We start from the raw sequence: 19796 nt of genomic DNA, 5'->3' as shown, positions 1-19796 counted from the left end.
TTAGCTTCATTGGCACTAAAGTAAGTCTTACCATGGTCTTACCCTAATAGCGTATACCATGCTGGTAGAATACAACAGGTTTGATACCTATGGTATTTTGGAATACATCATAAAAACTATAAAATTGAATAAAGAAACAAGGAGCTATCTTAATATATATAAATCTCGTGTCACAATGTTGGTCCTCAATGGACTCCTAAACCACTTAACCGATTATAATAAAATTCGCACACCATGTGCAGTTCGATCCAACTTGAGAGATAGGATAGTTTAAATCTCAAATCGTTTTAGAGAAAGCGGGCGAAGCCGCGGGCGGTAAGCTAGTATTATTATATTATAAACTTCTTCAATTTTTTAGAATCAATATTTGAGCCTCATTCAAGAAAAATCAAGACATGTTTCAAATGTAATAAAACATCAAAATACAAAAAATATCATCAATCCTGAGATCATGTTTATTTTGTCAATCTTATCCTAAATATTTGAGGTTTTCAAAAGAATAATTTTATTATTCTTCTTATCCTACTGTACTTTATAAGAATTATAAAAAAAATATTAAGAAAAGTTCCTTACACATATTATATCTACATAAGTGTAGTTGTTGCCTTTAATATAAAATTAAGTTTACCACATTAATTTCACTAAGATACAAAGTTTAAACAACCTAAAATATAATTACCATATTATAGACAGTAATAACAAATATAATCATAATTTAAGAAACCATTTATCGAATACGTATAGGTAGTATTACATATATCTAAATAGTCTTAGAAGAGCACCTCAAATAGAACGCTACACGGTAAAGCTATATAATTAACAAATGTAAAAAGTATCTAAATCAAGCATTAGCACTTTGTAACGATTTTCGCTCTCCTGAAGCCATCACTTCCTCATCTCCCCTATTTCTATCATCATTTTCAACTCTTTTGTCATTCATAGTTTTCAATTCTTCTCCATTCGCGTAATATACCTCACCCTGAAGCATAGCTTGAATTTCTCTTAAACTTTTACCCTTTGTTTCAGGAACAGTGATATAGGCAAAAATAGACCCGACCAAAGCTATCGAGGCGTACACCCAAAAAACACCACAAAGCCCAGAAAGATCTTTAATTTTTTTGAAAAGTTTCGTCACAAGGAATCCTAGTACTCCTCCATAGATATTTAGGACTGTAATTGCGACGGCCTTAACATTTAAGGGGAAGGCTTCACCTTGGACTACTCCCATGATGGAATTAAAACCAATAGTGGATACGACGTTAGAGGCTAAAATACAAAAGAACGTTACGAAACTATATGGTCTAAGAGAATCATGGTCGATGGAAAGTACTTCGAGACTCAAAAAGTAAAAACCAATAATGGCTGAAGAGACGCTGTATCCGAAAAAAGAGTAAATAAGAAGCGGTCGGCGTCCAACTCGGTCTGCCAAGAATGATGACATCACACCTGTGGAAGGACAAATTAACCTGTTGCATACAGTTTGTTTATGTTGTGTTTTTGTCCGCTCTTGAAACAGAAGATAACTTATAATCATCCATTCTCGAATTCCGAAAACTTTGAAATAAGTTTTCGGGATAGATAATATATTTGAAAAAAAAAGTATTTTTGAATCTGGGTTAAAAATACATCAACGTTTTTTAACTTAATTTCATTCAAATTTGTGTTTTCGGACAGATTTTTTGTCATTAATTATTGATACATTAAAATCTCACCAACAATAAATTTAACAGCTCCGTAAATTATCATCATCGTTGGAACGGCCATGTTTATTTTACTCTCTTTCATAATAACTGTCAAGTATTGCTGGACCGTTTGCGTCCCTGTCATTATTTGAGCAAATTTTAATCCTGAAAAAAAAAACATTTTTAGACACTTAGACTTAGATTTTATAAGATATCATCACATTATAAAAAGTGCAATTATAGAGGAGGACTTTATAATTAGTTCTTTTACTGTGGTTATTCAATTGCTAATTCAACTCTTTAATTTTTTAGTTTCAGTTTAAAAAACCAGTTTTTATTTTATTCACGAATTGTATAGCCATAGACAAGCTTGGTTTGTTTAGAACAAGATGGCGCTTTTAAATGGTTTAAAGAAAATTATTTTCTCACCAAAAACAATAATGATAGCTTTTCTATATTGTCTCCCTCTAAAGAGTTCTATAGTTGAACTTGAATTACGCATCTCTCTCTGGACATGACATTTCATACTTTCTAATTCCTCTTCGAGACCCTGAAAATGTTTAAGTTAGGTTTCTTTTAATATTTTGTTTCAATTAAATAGTTTAAAAAAAAAAGTATTTATTTAATATCTAAGTATAAATAAATTCTCGTTTCATTCTGTGAGTACTAATCTTTTATCAAAATGAATAGATAAATTATGTACATTCAATAAAAAATTTCGACGTTACAAATAGACATTTAACTTGATTTATATGTAAGTACAGATTTTTTATCATATCAGTGTCCCGTATGCGGCTGCTCAATGGCACTTACAGTTTTACATGCGCTGATTACGTAAAAATACATTACGAAAGAAATACAAAAATCCGATTTGATATTTTTTTGTACTGCTTCGCTAATGCAGGCATTGTGTCTATGAAACCTAATCTTTAACGCAAGCGCGCGTGCGGATGGCAAAGGTCGGAGAGTTGCCCGTCAGAAATTAGGGTTTTAAGACTGTATCAAACAGAAAAAAAGCGTTAAAGATATTATGAGTATTTTTTACATATCAGCGTTTGAAAAGCCGTAAAATACGTTCCTTTGATCATAGTATACTAAGTCAGAGACACTGTATAGTGTATACACTAATCACTATGCATGTACAAATAAACTCACATCCTCTCTCCCCCGCAGTCTCAACAACTCTTTCTTAGCGGCATCCTCTTTGCCCTCCTTCAGATAGTAATACGGGGATTCCGGTATACACAAACACGCCGTAAAATATAACACAGGCATTACTAAAAGCGAGTAATTCATAACTTCGTATGTCGCATATGCCCCAATGCACATCATGAGTAGACCGCCAAAGTTGAACATAAATCGGGTACCAACTGACAGACGACCTCGAATCTCTTTGTCAGCTATCTCGGCTATATATATGGTTACTACCTGGGGATAATTTAAACTAGTTTTAAAATAGACATGGAGACAGCCTATAACTTTTACAGGCCACAAAGTACTGTTCGTATGTTTTTTTATGCCTAAAGAATCACCGCTTGCGGATACTATATCAGATATAGGTAGCTAACAGACTATGTGTCAATTTTTTAAGTATATTTTCAGTCATTTTATATAATTCCAACTGGTAATACGCTAAACAGAAGATATCCAGAAGTTGTGAAAGCGGCCATAAATCTTCAAAGTTACAAAGAAAAAATAATACCATCGATATCATTCCAGTTCCAAAACCCCACATTAATTTCATAACTAGCAACATCCACGCTTGGTTTACCGTTGCTGCGATAATCTGTGAAAACAAAAACATAATACTTAAGCAAGTTTACTTACGTTACGTTACTCAAGTAAAAATTTCTTACAAAAAAAGAAATATCAATGACATAAAAAAGCTACTCGACTACTAGCTCATAATCACTACAAAAACTAACTTCTCTGAAGTTTTAAAAACGAATTTTGACTCACAGTTCCCGTAGCAATAGGCAAGGCACTAAACAGCAAAGTGCTGCGCCTCCCGAATCGATCGCAAAGGAATCTGGTTACAAGACTTCCAAACATAAACCCCACGGGAGACAAGCTCAGCATCCATGATACTTGATTCTGGAAACAAAATAAATCCTAAATCTATTGATGTACCACAAACATTTAGACTCACAATCACGCTAAAAAATGTCATCAGCGAAACTCTGCTTTCGAATGTATTAGCTGTGGTATTAGGCAGAGTTTTTTAATGGTGCAAAATAAGGTGCTAATTTTTCAATTAATGATTTACCCAACGCTGCACGGGCATTTAAACTGACCTTTTTATTCTAAAAGCCTAATATATCTATTAAATTTTAATCGAGAAACAAATTTATGTAGACATGTCCCATATTCTAGCAATCATTATAACACCCATTACAATGAATTGATTAAAGAAAAAAGATGTGAAGACATAAGACATTATTGCAAAGAAGACGATTGAACAAAATGAAAGAATGAACGAAGATTATTTAAGAGAATGAAATATAGGGTTAATGCTAAGGACAGACAGAAAAACCAGTGCCCAATATAAAATGAGAAGATGTTCCCAAACAGGAAAATTGATAAGAGTGTAATTTTATTCCAATCCTTTCGGTCGTTAAAGCTGATTTACGCGATCGCAAATGTTAATTAATTATTGATATTGAGATTTGAACCAAGATCAACACCCACTTTTACGCTGCGACGCGACGTATTGACGCATAAAAGTATTTTATCCCTGTCTTATATTATCTGCAACTATGTTCTTCTATACATATTATGCTACATTGTTTAATCTTATAATAACACCTAATAATTCTAAATACAAACATATTATTTACATTGCAAGTTGCAACGATAACGGATAATGTTTACCATTTTGCATACCATAGGTATATGCTTCTAAGAATATATGAGGGGAATTACCCAATTTCGCTAGCTAAAGATTTTAAATGCTTAGTAACTGGGAACCATAATATTCTAAAAATAGTTACAATAAGGGACATGACATTAAATAACTTAGATAGGGTTTTTTAAGATAATGGACTATTTCCGGAATTCAAACCGATAGTTTATAGTGATAAGAAATGAAGCCAGTGCTTTTACCAAAACATACATGTACATATATTATTTTTTACGACATGCGTTTTAATAAGGAACCCTTAGATAATAATTCTGACAAAGTGGCTAGAATACAATCTTTTTTGTTAATTATATAAATGTACGTGTATACGGATTCCTATCATCATTAGATATTTTTCATGGTTGGATTATTATTATTTTTTTTTTTATAACTTTTAGTGCGTCACTACTTAATCTTACTTGTAAATAAATAAATCAGAACACGAATGAGCAGTTAATACTATCCAAACAATATAATTATTCGACAGAGGCCTAGCTAAAAGAATATTTAAATAATATAATATATATAGACGAAACAATAGTCATTAGAACGTTAAATCAATATCTGTATAAGGGAAAGATATGAACAATAGACTTACGTCACTCATTTCTATATTAGTTTCGTTATTTTGTAGTTTGTGTATCACGGGCGTAGACCATACTGAAGACATGCCCAAAGTGGCGGTGGCCAGTGACACTGAAATTATAATAATTATCTGTATATTATGTTTATAGCAGTTTTCTATGAATTAGTAGGTACTACGGGAAGGTCCTGGGTTCGTACCGGTCAAAACAACGATAGAATACTTCTTATATTATATCGTTGGGTAAAAAAGTAAACTTATCCATCCCATCCATTCATCCAATTCAACTCGCTAGGTCGTCTTCTCTCTAGGAATAAGTATAGGTCAATCAGTATCCAATTAGGAAATTAATAATTTGAGAACAAATAAATAAATGTTAAGTATGAAGCGAATACTTATGTACCTATGGCATAAGCAAAGACGGTGGCTAAATGATTATACATAATATCGCACTCCTAAAAAAAGCATACCTTATCCAGAATTTAATAAGACATTTTTAATAAGTAGGTATTGTCTATAATTTTATTGTCTTGCAGTTATACCAATGTCATTTCTCTCTGTCGGCTGTCCGTCTGTGGCATCACTGCAGCGCCCGTATGGATGAACCGATTTTGATTTTTTTTTTGGGTAGAAAGATGAATTAAAATTGCGAATATTCTTATATATGCCTAATGAAAATCAGTCAAAAGGAGCCGCCCGTGCCGGTGCCATGTAGGGTCGGAAGTTCGTTAATTTTAATTTTTAAATTTTGAGGAAATAACGCAAAGAAAATTCTATAAATATTAATATATTATAATTAATATTACCCACCTGCACTAGCCACCAAATATTGTAATCGCCTTCCTACCACCATTTTCTAAAATATACAGAAAAATTATCGAAAGAACACATAATAATAGGAAGATCGTAAAACGAGAAACGAAATAAACGTCATCAAGTTTATATAATAGAATTTATATAATATTATATACATTATACACTTACTTAGTACAGAATTAAACACAAAATATGTAATACGAGATATTTTATCTACTAAAAACCGTTACGTTTATACTATTTTAATACTTAATATTTGAATAATAAGCGTCAACATCAATCGACGCGTAACAAGTCAATGAGAATTTGCTTATTACAATGTTGGTTGTAATAATATTAGTATCAACATGTATCAAGGCAGGCCTAAGCAGTTTGTTTATACTGACCAAATTTGCAAAGTATAGTATTTCGAATAGCTAGGTAATGGAAGGAAATCTGAGAAATAAAAAATAGATACATAAAATATAGAATATCTAGTAACTATGTATATAGGTATATGCTACAGATAGGTATTAGTATTATAATTAAAATAATATTAGTACCTATTAGTATACATATTACATAATTATTTTATAAATATATTTCTTCTGTGTGTGTGTGTTTGTCACTGAACTCCTCCTAAAGTGATGAACCGATTTTAGTGACATTTTTATGTTTTCAGAAAGATTGGATAAATGGAGATGGATCCTGTGTAAGAATTAAAAAATTCTCAACTCTGATGATGAGGCTTTTTTAATCGTAAGAAAGGAGGCAACAATAGAGCAGAGAAATTCGTCAAACAAGCGAATTCGTCAAACAAGCCTAGTTGCGTTGTATATAGGGCTAATATACATTTATTTATTTATTTATTATGTTATTTTATATGTATTTTCAAATATATATATATATATTTCTCTTTATTTTTATTTATTATTATTATAATTTTTTTGTTTTTATATGTTCATATGTATAATTCTGTAGAGGATTTTTGTTTCTATTTAGTATCTATTTATTATTTTTCCTGTATAGGTATTATTAGTAATAGTCACGGTTACGGGACACTTTGGGCTTCTGCCCTGTTGTCTTGTGGGGGGCACTGAAAACCAGCGTTATGCCGACCATGTCGGCATGACATATGCTGAGGGCCTCACCATTTAGGTCGCCACACAAATTTATTATTATTTTCTCTGTTTTGCGTTCTGTTCTTTCTTTTTTTTTTTTTAATTTTGTTACTTATGTTTTATGTGTCAATGTGGTGTACCTAATAAATGATTTCATTTTCATTTCATTTCATTTCATTTCATTTCATTTCATTTCATTTCATTTCATTTCATTTTCATTTCATTTCATTTCATTTCATTTCATTTCATTTCATTTCATTTTCATTTCATTTCATTTCATTTCAAATCATATTGGTGGACTGCATACTTGTCTTGCTTGCCTAGGATGCTTTCCTTTCATGAAAGAGCTTTTCTTCCTTTTTATAGTTTTCTTTTTATAAATTCTTATACTATGGACAACTTCAGATACTACCTATATAATTTCATTGTATCATCAAATATGCATACATGGGCGTAGCCACGGTGGGGCAGGGTGGGGCGCTTGCCCCACTCTAGCTTTGACCTGGAAGGTAGGTAGATACCTAACCATTATAAAAATTGAAGTACCTACTAACTACTAAGCTTAATATCCGTAAGAAATTCCACACTCGATTCTCGAAAGTCGACAGGCGACACAGAAAATGCGACCTTTATAATTAGTATTATTTACCTCTAAATTGACTGACTAACAACTAACAAGTGTCATATGCCCAGCGACTAAACGGCTGAAGATTTTTGGATCTATTTCGTGGTGTGGTAGGTGAACAATAAGGTGTTTTGAATAAGAATAATTCGAATAACGAATTACACACGAAAAAATAAAATAGCTGAGGCTTCTATGTTACATGAACTGTAAGAAAAATGAGTATAGTACCCCAATTAGTTACCCCACTAACTTATCCAATTTCACTTTTGTTGTGTTACACGTTCTACAACTCACTGATACTTTTTACTTTACACTTTTTTTTTCTAGTGCCTACACTAGAAAAAATGCATTCGCGAATGCCTTTGCAAATGCCTTCGCGAATGCCTTCGCAAATGCCTTCGCAAATGCCTTCGCGAATGCCATCGCGAATGCCTTCGCAAATGCCTTCGCGAATGCCATCGCGAATGCCTTCGCAAATGCCTTCGCGAATGACTTCGCCAATGCCTTCGCAAATGCCTTCGCGAATGCCATCGCGAATGCCTTCGCAAATGCCTTCGCAAATGCCTTAGCAAATGCCATCGCGAATGCCTTCGCAAATGCCTTCGCGAATGACTTCGCCAATGCCTTCGCAAATGCCTTCGCGAATGCCATCGCGAATGCCTTCGCAAATGCCTTCGCGAATGCCTTCGCAAATGCCTTCGCGAATGCCTTCGCAAATGCCTTCGCGAATGCCTTCGCCAATGCCTTCGCGAATGCCATCGCAAATGCCTTCGCGAATGCCTTCGCAAATGCCTTCGCGAATGCCTTCGCGAATGCCTTCGCAAATGCCTTCGCAAATGCCTTCGCAAATGCCTTCGCGAGTGCCTTCGCGAATGCCTTCACAAATGCCTTCGCAAATGCCGGCGGTACGGCCGCCGGCATTTGAAGACCTGGATATAACTTTGGGTACATACTTGGTACATACAGTTGCTAGTTACATAATATTATTTTTTATTGTTGCCCCACCTTGAGCCCATGGCTAGCTACGCCCATGTATGTGTCGTGGTCATATCGTAGATTTGATCATTTCATGATATGAGTGGCCATTTCACGAAATGGTCGCATATCGTGAAATGGCCAATTTAGTTTGGCCACATCATGATGTGGTTTGGGCAGATCAATGATAAGAAATCGTTTCACGATATGACCAATTAACGCACGGTTTTTTCATGAAATGACCAAAATTATTTGATCATATCGTAAAATAGTTACATTAATCGTTGGTAGAGGCGCTGCAAGCTCTGTGTTTATGTGATAAGATGGCGGCCGCTGGCGAAAATTAAATTATTCGCAGTTAAAAACTTCATAATTCGTTTAATAATAATATTATGAAGAAAGTCATAGCAAAGAATTTACGACGAAGAGGTACTATGTACTATGGAAAATGTGGATATCTTATATGTATTTAAGAAAAAATGCGACTTAAATAAAATAATTTAAGAAACTACTACTATATTATTATAATTATTTTGTTTTTTAAAAAGCGATCCGCTTCTGGCACTCGCCGGCCGCTGCCGCGGCACGCTCGCTTTGCTCGCTCGGCTCGTGCGTTGTTTATCAAAGTGTAACCTAACCTAACCTAATTGTTTTCTATTGCAAAAACGATTCGCTTCTGGCATTCGCCGGCCGCTGCCGCGGCCGCGGCACTAACTTAAATGACATTAAACAAGTTTTTAGAATATAGTTATTCTGAAATTTTTTAATATTTTATGGACTCTTTATATTTTATACGATCTGGCCAAATGTGGATGACGACCATTTCGTGAAATGGCCACTCATATCATGAAATGATCAAATCTACGATATGACCACGACATATCGCACCCTTAAAACATAAATGGCACTAAACGAAAATGTTAATTTTACAGTACGGCCGTTTTAAGATTTTTTAAAAATTGAATGGGTGATATGAAACTAAAAAAAATACAAATATAGATTCGTGATCGGATTAAAATAACAGTTTAACTAACGCTGTTTCAGTATCCAGTGGCAAACAATAAAATTATTGATTATTTATTAATGGAGAAACATTTAAAAAAAATGTTTAGTATAGTGTCGGTTATAGTTTTCTAGTTATTCAAAACTTTTTGCTTAATGACCTCTAAGGGCGGCCGTACACGGACCGCTTCAAGCAGTTGAGACCGACCGCTTGAAGCCGCGACCGCGCGGTGAACTATAGGCATTCATTCACCGCCGTACACGTGACGGCTCGAGCCGTCGCGACCGCTTCAAGCCGTCAACTGCATGACGAAATTCCACCGTGCCGTTGACGGCTTGCGAGCGGTCGTGAGGCATACACTGACTGCTCGAGCCGTTAACTGCGCTAGAGCCGTCGTCGGCTCGCTCCTCCCTTGAAAATCAATGACTTGACTAGTCAAAAAAATCAACCGCTCGAGCGGTTGATAGCGACGGCTCGAGCGGTCAACAACCGACGGCTCGAGCAGTTGACGCCGACCGCTCGAGCCGTCCGTGTACGGCGCTCAGCCGTTAACAGCTGCTCGAGCGGTCCGTGTACGGCCGCCCTAAAATGTTATTTTCCCTACATTGTAATAATAACAAAGAGAGAAATAAAACAGTAGAATTACTAAAATAATAAAGAATTATATTTATTTGGCACATGCTCATAGTTTTCGGTCAAAATTACCACACATATTCATAATTAACAAGTCTGTTTGAATCTAGATAAAAGTATTGTCATAAATAACATTAACACTAGAGCGCACGCGCGGGGGACATAGGTCACCCAGTGTATTATATTGCTAAATATTTTTTTAAAGAATCGTGCTTGAGTGTTGTTGTCTCAGGTATTCCCCGACTATCAATCACCGGACATTTTAGCAGCGTGACAGCTTCCTTGGTGCAACGAAGTGTACTCTGCGAAAATATAAAAGTACATGGGTGACGCATGTCCCCCGCGCGAGCGTTCTAGGAAGTTTTTGAAATCATACAATTACGAGTGAAAATCAAGTATACCCCTTTTATTTTTTACTGCTCTTATGATAAATTTATACTTTTAAGAAATTATTAATATATAATCGTAACTTAAATCCAAATAAAATACTCATATTCGAGTGCTAGGACATACTTATTTTTTATTGAAAATAAAATTTTATTGGATAAGAACAAATTATTCCTAAACTGTATAATTAGATGATTATTTTTATCAAATTTGTAGTTTCCAAAGTAAAAACAACTGATTGATCACAATAAGTAAAAAATTAGTTACTTTTCACAGACGTTTATGTTTAGCTCATAATTTAAGTAAAATGAGAAAATATTGATATTTTTTTTGTTTCATCACTTAAAAATAAAGTTGATTCATAAATAAGTACTTCGTTTACTCTTTAAACTACGATTTTTATGAAAAAAAAGTGCGTCGTAATGGGTGACATATGTAACCCACGCGTGCACTCAAGGAAAATTTTAGGCGCGAGCGCTCTAGTGTTAACATTAAAATCTTGTTCTTACTACTTACTAATCAGTACAGTAATTATTAGAGGTATTTCAATTAATCTGCTATAAGGTCAAATTCTTTCGAAGTAGGAACTGTTGAAGTTACGTAAAAATCAGCGTTTGATACGCAGGTTTAATTATCATGAGTCAGTAAAAATCTTGCAGTAACTTCGTTAACCTTCTTCGGTTTTCTATTGGAGTTAATCTTTTTATATTTATATCTGGGCTTTATCTCTGTTAAGTAAAAAATAAGTTTTCGTGACTCTTCAGAAATTCTATCTGCGATTTTCAGACGACATGTACTTCCACAAGGTTGCTTAATCATTTTAGCTGGGAAAACGTTTTGAGTTTGAAACATATTTTTTGCCTGTATTTCTTAGTATCTTCACAATATTTGTAGTATGTAACGATCTTATTATTTTTCGTTTTCTTGTAATTGCATCAACTTACTGAACTGGAGCTTCTTTTGCAGTATCGTTCATCGTTCCTGTGTCATTTGTATTAAAATGTATGATTTCGACGTTATCAGCAGGGCTGGAAAAGGCGACAAGATAACCATCATTCGGAGCAAGACCACTTTTAAGATTCGAATCAGCAGGAAGATGATCACTTCTTTGATGATTATTATTTATTAGAAACTTCAACAATCTGAGTGAAGGAAATGTCATCAATTTTTAAAGAGGTTGGCATTTAGTCATTCCTTTTACTTTACATTTTGGGTTCTCTGTTTCGTCATCTGGATTAGAAGGGTCGAAATTATTACGTGTGTCTATAGTACTTTGAGTAATTAGTTGGGTTAGGTTATGGCCTTTGTATAGACAAAGCTGAAGCTGGATGATGTGCTTGAGGACGAAGATGAGGACGACGAGTTTGAGTTTGATCTCCTGCATTTTTTCTTTGATGGAAATTGGAAAGTATGTTCTGTCATCGTCTGAGGCGAGAAAAAAGTCACCATCGTCAGTGTTAGTTTGGTTGTGATAAGAGCTTAAAGGATGAACTTCTCATGATGTTCAAATCGGACGCACTCATTGTTGAAAGCGGTTCAACAATATCGGAATTTCTTTTAGAAGCATGCTTAGTAATTTGAGATCCATCATCGTCATCATTTTCTTTTTTTCTTTGATTGTTCTGAGTTGATAATTCTATTATACTTCTACATCTACTTCTTTTCGGATCCATGATAGTATAATACAAAAAGCCTTAAACAAAATGCCTTTTTTATTATTAAATTCGTATAAAAACAAAATCCTAATTAAAGTTAACATAATATAACTGACACCACAGACTAATAATAATATACTACGTATACAACAGACGGTTCACTCCATACAAAAAAAGTTGCACTATGAATTTGCGCAATTAAAGCGCCAGTGGGGAAAAAACGTACTACATGTTCGATTATATCTCTTGGTCTTTTGCTTTTAACACACTAGATGGCACGTTAAACACAGACTTGAAGTTCTTTTCCTTCCAGAGCTACTAGATGGCACTAATGTAAATATATGTACACGTACCTTTTATTTTCAAGTCTGTGGCGTCAAGTGTCAATCAACATAATAATAAATACCTACTCGAATTTTTAAATAAACAAAGTAAACTGACTTATTTAGTCACAGAGTACATTATTATGACTGGTATTTAGTTCAGTTTATTTACGAGATTCTGTCAAAACCAAAACGAGAAGCTTTGTTTGTTTTCGTTTTTAATTGTTGCCTAATATTTTAAAAATAAGTGCTAAATATGGTTTATGGATGGACTGTGAGGTTATGTAGAATCTACAGGCAGAAAATAAGCTTTATATTATGGTAAACTGATATTTTCTCAGAACATAAATTTTTACAAACATGATTTTTAATGATTGGTTTATGGATTTGTAACCCAATATAAGATTGTTTTATTACAGACTTATTGCTTACGTTCGCAATAACAAATTTGTTCAAGAGAGGAGAAGAATTAATCCATCCCAAATGTAAATAATAATACGATTCTCCACAAAAACATAGGTAGTAGACACAAGAAAGGGATTTCTACATTTGCTACTAAGAAGGATATGGGATCATGAAGGATTTCATCTGTTTTAATACCAGTAAAATGGAATGAGCGCCGTGGCCGTGACTGTGTTTGGTATATAAAGAATGACAAACATTCAACTTGAAATTATGAGTGCATTACGGGCAAGGGCACAATAAGTTGCCCTTTGACTAATAACTTGTACTTAATTTTAAGGAACACGAAAATGGATGGCTAGAATAGGTATAATCGCATACATAGTATTTATTTCTAGTCTGTTGTATAAATAATCAAAGACTACAAAATATAATGAACTATGTCTTTATTATTAATTCTACAGTTTACAGTGTAGTGTGTAATCTATTGTATGTGTGCGTCTAGAATATATAGTCCTGTTGTTCTACAGTTTAAGCAGTTCAATACAAGCTTACAGTCGAGTCAAGTGTTTCATTAACCACCAACCATTGCATGGCAACCCTGCCAGTTTTGTAAATTGTAGTCTACCTAACCTGACTCTTGGTTTTGATTTGTATCACACAAAAAATACTATACCAAATTTCAAGAAATAAGAATTAAATATTTGATTAAATTTTACTACTATACAGGAGCTTATACATGAAACATGACCAAAGCAGGGCTTTGGAGAAAGTGTGTATGGACAAAGACCACAATACATATGGTGCGGACAACTGCATGAAAAGCATGCAGTAAGAGACATTAAATAAATAAATAAATAAAACACATTTATTGTCAAGATCACAACACGAGATACATTTATAAACAAAGGAAAAACAAAAAGAAATAAAAAGAAAAATAATTAAATAAAAATAATCTTATTCCTAAGAACTGTAATGTGGCAGTGAGTGACCTGATAAATGGAGCCAACTCAGTATATGATGGCAATGTGATTAATACCTTACCACCACTGATTTTCAGTGACCCCAAGTGACTATTGGAGTTTCAGTCTAGAATTGTATATAATGATAATTTAACATGAGTATATTATGTGAAAGATATATTTCTATTAATATGATAGATACTAATAAATAAATACATCAGTTAAAACATGTAATATAGGTAGTTGGTAGATATAATATCAGTATGTAATTATGTATATATTTAATGTAAATAAATAAAATGAAATTATGTATATGTTACCAGAAATGTATGAAATCAAGGAATTGTATATAAATCCTAGTGGTTTAAGGACGCTGTCACAAATCTGCGTTAAATTTAGGTATCTAACGTCGCCACGTGGTTCGCGGGAACATCACGCTCACCCCGTCCGATTAGGGCCCTTCTGGCCTCCTCCACTCAAGCGACAGCTCAAGCCGAGGTTCGTGGTCCCCGTCAAGGGGGGACGCCCTTGTGCATGTCGCTACCAGGGTGAACCTTCAGTTCACCCCCGCGTCCGCGTTAAAATGTAGTAGCCCTTCTGGCTAACATTGAGAAACACCTTACAAAAAAAAAAAAAAAAATCACGCTCACGTAAACATAGCGCATTCCATTTTATAGACCATCTTCATACTTGATATTATTTTTAATTTATTACGAATTTTAAAAATTCATTTTTATACTTTTACTAGCGGTCCGCCCCGGCTTCGCCCGTGGTACCTACATGTTTAAACTATCCTATCTCTCAAGTTGGATTGAATTGCACATGGTGTGCGAATTTTATTATAATCGGTTAAGTAGTTTAGGAGTCCATTGAGGACAAACATTGTGACACGAGATTTATATATATTAAGAAGAGAAGATTAGTAACTAGGTAGGTACAATTATTGTGATAAGTATGTTAGTAAGTAGTAACTAACTTTAAAAAAGGTGTGTGTTTTACAAAACCTCTAGGAATTGTATGCAATATCTACTTAGAAGCTTTTTAAGAAATGTTTAAAATAATATGTACTTTTTTAAGAATTATCATACATATTATTATGTTACCGGCAATGTATTAAATCCGGCATTGTATACAATTCTTAGAAAATATTTATGTATGTTATATGTATGTTATTCCGAGTTACGGTCCGAATTAAATAAATTAGATTCGTCACATTACCTAGGAAATCTGAACTTTTCCTAAGGAGCAAACACATATTTTGCAAATGTGGATGGTTTTTGGGGAAGCTATTACCCGAGGTCAAAACTAAAATCCAAGATGGCGCCGACGAAAATTTTACATCTTTTCGTCATGGGTGTCATTTTCATGGTTTTTGGGGTAGCTATTAATCAATATGAGGTCAAAACTAAAATCCAAGATGGCTCCGACGAAAAATTTGACATTTTTTCGTCATGGGTGTCATTTTCATGGTTTTTGGGGTAGCTATTAACGAATATGAGGTCAAAACTATAATCCAAGATGGCGCTGATGAAAATTTGACTTTTTTTCGTGATGGGTGTCATTTTCATGGTTTTTGGGGTAACTATTAACGAATATGAAGTCAAAACTAAAATCCAAGATGGCGCCGACAAAAAATTTACATCTTTTCGTCATGGGTGTCATTTTCATGGTTTTTGTGGTAGCTATTAACGAATATGAGGTCAAAACTAAAATCCAAGATGGCGCCGACAAAAAATTTACATCTTTTCGTCATGGGTGTCATTTTCATGGTTTTTGGGGTAGCTATTAAACAATATGAGGTCAAAATTAAAATCCAAGATGGCGCCGACGAAAATTTTACATATTTTCGTCATGGGTGTCATTTTCATGGTTATTGGGGTATCTATTAACGAATATGAGGTCAACATTATAATCCAAGATGGCGCCGACGAAACTTTTACATCTTTTCGTCATGGGTGTCATTTTCATGGTTTTTGGGGTAGCTATTAACGAATATGAGGTCAAAACTGAAATCCAAAATGGCGCCGACGAAAATTTTACATCTTTTCGTCATGGGTGTCATTTTCATGGTTTTTGGGGTAGCTATTAACCAATATGAGGTCAAAACTCTTGCATTTACGGGGTGTACACAAAGAGTTTTATGAATTAATCTAATTGAAAAAAAAGATACACCTGGCATTTTATAAGTATTTTTTACGTACTTAGCGTATGCAAAGCTATAACCTATACAGAGTGTGAGTGGGACAGTCTTAAAAATAATTTTAAAGAGATACATCATTTAAAGAGACACACCTAAAACCACAAAAATGACACCCATGACGAAAATATGTCCAATTTTTCGTCGGCGCCATCTTGGATTTTAGTTTTGACCTCATATTCGTTAATAGCTACCCCAAAAACCATGAAAATGACACCAATGACGAAAAGATGTAAAAGTTTCGTCGGCGCCATCTTGGATTATAATGTTGACCTCATATTCGTTAATAGATACCTCAATAACCATGAAAATGACACCCATGACGAAAATATGTAAAATTTTCGTCGGCGCCATCTTGGATTTTAATTTTGACCTCATATTGTTTAATAGCTACCCCAAAAACCATGAAAATGACACCCATGACGAAAAGATGTAAATTTTTTGTCGGCGCCATCTTGGATTTTAGTTTTGACCTCATATTCGTTAATAGCTACCCCAAAAACCATGAAAATGACATCCATGACGAAAAGATGTAAAATTTTCGTCGGCGCCATTTTGGATTTAAGTTTTGTCAAATTGCTTTACCCCACCAATCCGTTCAACAACCCATAAAAAAGGGGATCTCAGTCAACGTAATTTTTAAAACATAATTTTAAATTACAAATAATTTGAATATGAAACTTATACAGTTTACTCTTACTTATAAAGTATCAAATATTTCAAATCACGAAAACGACAGTGCACGCACAATAATCTTTTTCTTATTCGTTTTTATTTTTGGGACGAGGAGCGATACACCCGTCCTTCCAAGAGCACTTCTGAGCGCGGTCTGACGACCCGCGAGAGCAAAATGTATGAAGAAATCGACAAGTATTTTTAATTTAGCTAATAATTGAAATAAAATTTTGATTTAGATACAAAAAAAATATCATAATCTATAAAGGACTATATATCCCTCAATAATGTATAGGTAAGAAGATAGATTAGGCTTTTACTTTTCTTAAAATGGTACCGTTTTAGACCCCATTTTTTTGCATTTTATGCGATTATTGTGCTGGGAAAATCGTATTTCAGCGACAATTTTGTATAACGTCGTACAATTTTTATAAGATGAACGTAGAGCTGAATATTACTATGTTCTCACGTGTAATTGCTTTAAGTTAAAATGGTACCGAAAAACAGCGTGTTTTTGTAAAAATCCGTAATAGCGCCCGAATCGCGCCCGAATCGCGCGATCCGAATATAAGTCGAAATGCAACGGCGTGATAATAGAATGAGACCAATTTTTTATAATAAACTAGCAGTCCGCCCCGGCTAATAACAATATTATGTTCATATTATCTTACTAATTAACATTTCTTAAATCAACTTATATTCAATCAAATCAAATTTTCATTTGGTAAGTAATCAGTCCCCTCGTCCTGCTGACCCCGTGTACATGTCGCAGTCGGATTGTATAATCCGCCGTATTACAAACGGCCGGCATTTTGTAATATGCCGAAATTCGTCTTTTTCAAAAATTCTACAAAAAGACGGTCGCGAGCCGACGGAGCCCCACGAAGTGGGGCTCCTATTTCTGTATAGTTTTAAAAACACGAACTTAATCTAACTCACCCCCTTATCCAAACCAAAAAATTCTGATTACGAATTTTTGGCATATTACAAAATGCCGGCCGTTTGTAATTCGGCGGATTATACAATCCGATTGCGACATACATACCCCTCGTCCCGCGTACCTTCCAATATCTTAGATGTTTTACATTTCCGATTGTTAGTTAGGAAATGTATAGATTTCCTAGGAAATGTGTACTATAAAATGATTTATTTCACACATTTCGGTTTGGTGTGAGTTGACCCTAAGGCACTTCGTTCACCTACCCATGAAGCTACAGCAAATGTGATGCTTCCTTGTGGATTATGTATATCTACAGATCACCCATATTTGGCAATCTCGCTTCACCTAATGGCCTTGTCTGTTCAAGCCGAAATTAATTAATTACCTACTGTAAATAATAAATAAATAAATAAATAAATAAAATATCCTTTATTGAATTATTATGTACATTAATGGACGACTAAGATCCGTTAGACAAAAATAAAATACAAGAGTTACATTACATTACACAGTTATTGAAATAATACAAAAAAGAATCAATTTAAAAATCATAATATTAACGCAGAAGTCGGGCATAAAATGCCAAGATGCTGCTACCAAAATTCGTTAAAGCATTTATAATCGAGTTACTAGAAGTAAAAAGAATATTCCTAAATCTAGCAACCCGATGCCTGATCAATGCATCGAGAACCGGCACGCGGGCTTCCGCGAACATGCTAGACGCGCTACACCAACGCGGTAGTTTGAATAAAATTCGGAACGAATCATTGTATTGTACCCTAAAAATTCGATAATTTTCTTTTTTATACCTTGTCCACAGTTGTGGAGTATATAGAGCGGTGCAATAAGCTTTGAACAGTAATATTTTTGCATCTCTTTCGCACTTATTAAATTTTCTACCGATCATGTTAGCACGCGCAGCCAGAGAACGCCTCTCTCTGTCTATATCGAGGTCATCTGTCAGATCAAACGAAACTATATGTCCCAGGTAGCGGAAAGAATTAACAAATTTGAGCGGCTGATTATACAGATAAACAGGCAGGTGGATATCCCTAGAGGTTGCGCCAAAAAGCATAGCAACCGATTTATCTACGTTATAGACAAGGTGATGCCTTTCTGCATAATTTTCACAGATGGTGAGGAGCTTACGGAGCGCGCCAACCGAGGGGCTCAGCAAGACCATGTCATCAGCATAGCTGAGGTTATTCATACAAATACCATCGATGTAGCAGCCGACACCGGTCTGGCTGAGCTCCTCGATCAACTGATTAACATACATATTAAATAAGAGAGGAGAGGTCAGACCTCCCTGTCTAAGCCCACATGACAGTACAAACTCATCTGAGCAAGAGTTTCCCCAGCGAACGACATTTTTTTGTGTAGTGTACCACGTTTTAAGCAAGCCAATGATAGCAGGTGGCACCCGCGCTTCTTCCAGCTTCCTCCATAGGATATCATAATTTACACGATCGAAAGCACGACTAAGGTCCAAAAAACAAGCATAAACCTTAGTCCGTCGCGTAACGTAGTAATTTACAGTCTGTTTCAAGGAGTAAATAGCTAAATCAGTTGAACTTTGCTTTTTAAATCCAAATTGAGCATCGTTTATCGAAATGTATTTAGAAATAATATTTAGAACAATCGAATCTACTAGTTTAGCGCAAGTTGTCGCGATAGAAATGGGCCTATAATTCGAACTCGACATTGCGCTCATAGTTTTACTTTTAATCACGGGCGTTACAACACATTTTGTTAAAGCAGAAGGCAAATATGCGTGTTTTATACAGGCGTTTATGAAAACTGATAAAAAGACTACCACCCAAGGACCACCGAAACGTAAATGTTCTACGGCAATGTGATCATGACCACAAGATTTACCCAAATGCATTTTTCTAAGCGTGTCGTAAACTGTTTTTTCATCTATATGAATAGAAGATAG

General features: G+C 34.6%; 1 protein-coding gene and 1 long non-coding RNA gene across 2 annotated transcripts; one reads left to right on the top strand and one right to left on the bottom strand.

Annotated features, from left to right (window-relative positions):
- Positions 1 to 246: 246 nt before the first annotated feature.
- Positions 247 to 6420, bottom strand: LOC123695372 (facilitated trehalose transporter Tret1-like). The gene is made up of 9 exons (XM_045641198.1): positions 6149 to 6420; positions 5975 to 6020; positions 5180 to 5277; positions 3642 to 3776; positions 3385 to 3468; positions 2838 to 3110; positions 2112 to 2232; positions 1713 to 1847; positions 247 to 1446 (listed from the first exon to the last, which is right to left on the bottom strand). Exons 2-9 carry the CDS (start codon positions 6015 to 6017, stop codon positions 842 to 844), a joined length of 1494 nt encoding a protein of 497 aa, XP_045497154.1. The 5' UTR covers positions 6018 to 6020; positions 6149 to 6420; the 3' UTR covers positions 247 to 841.
- A 6361-nt stretch (positions 6421 to 12781) lies between these two features.
- LOC123695371 lies at positions 12782 to 13644 on the top strand. The gene is made up of 2 exons (XR_006751926.1): positions 12782 to 13002; positions 13101 to 13644. It is a non-coding gene; the product is annotated as an uncharacterized LOC123695371 (long non-coding RNA).
- Positions 13645 to 19796: the final 6152 nt, after the last annotated feature.

Source organism: Colias croceus, chromosome 11, assembly GCF_905220415.1.
Source record: "Colias croceus chromosome 11, ilColCroc2.1".
NCBI lineage: Eukaryota > Metazoa > Arthropoda > Insecta > Lepidoptera > Pieridae > Colias > Colias croceus.
This window is presented reverse-complemented; position numbering and strand designations above follow the sequence as displayed.

Bases quoted from the DNA above. Each gene is read 5' to 3' on its own strand.
- LOC123695372 (XM_045641198.1), bottom strand. From the start codon at position 6,017: ATGGTGGTAGGAAGGCGATTACAATATTTGGTGGCTAGTGCAG. The intron at 3,469-3,641 runs GTGAGTCAAAAT...TTGTTTTCACAG, and splicing joins TGCCTATTGCTACGGGAACT to ATTATCGCAGCAACGGTAAA. The intron at 1,447-1,712 runs GTGAGATTTTAA...GTCCTTCCACAG, and splicing joins AGCTGTTAAATTTATTGTTG to GTGTGATGTCATCATTCTTG.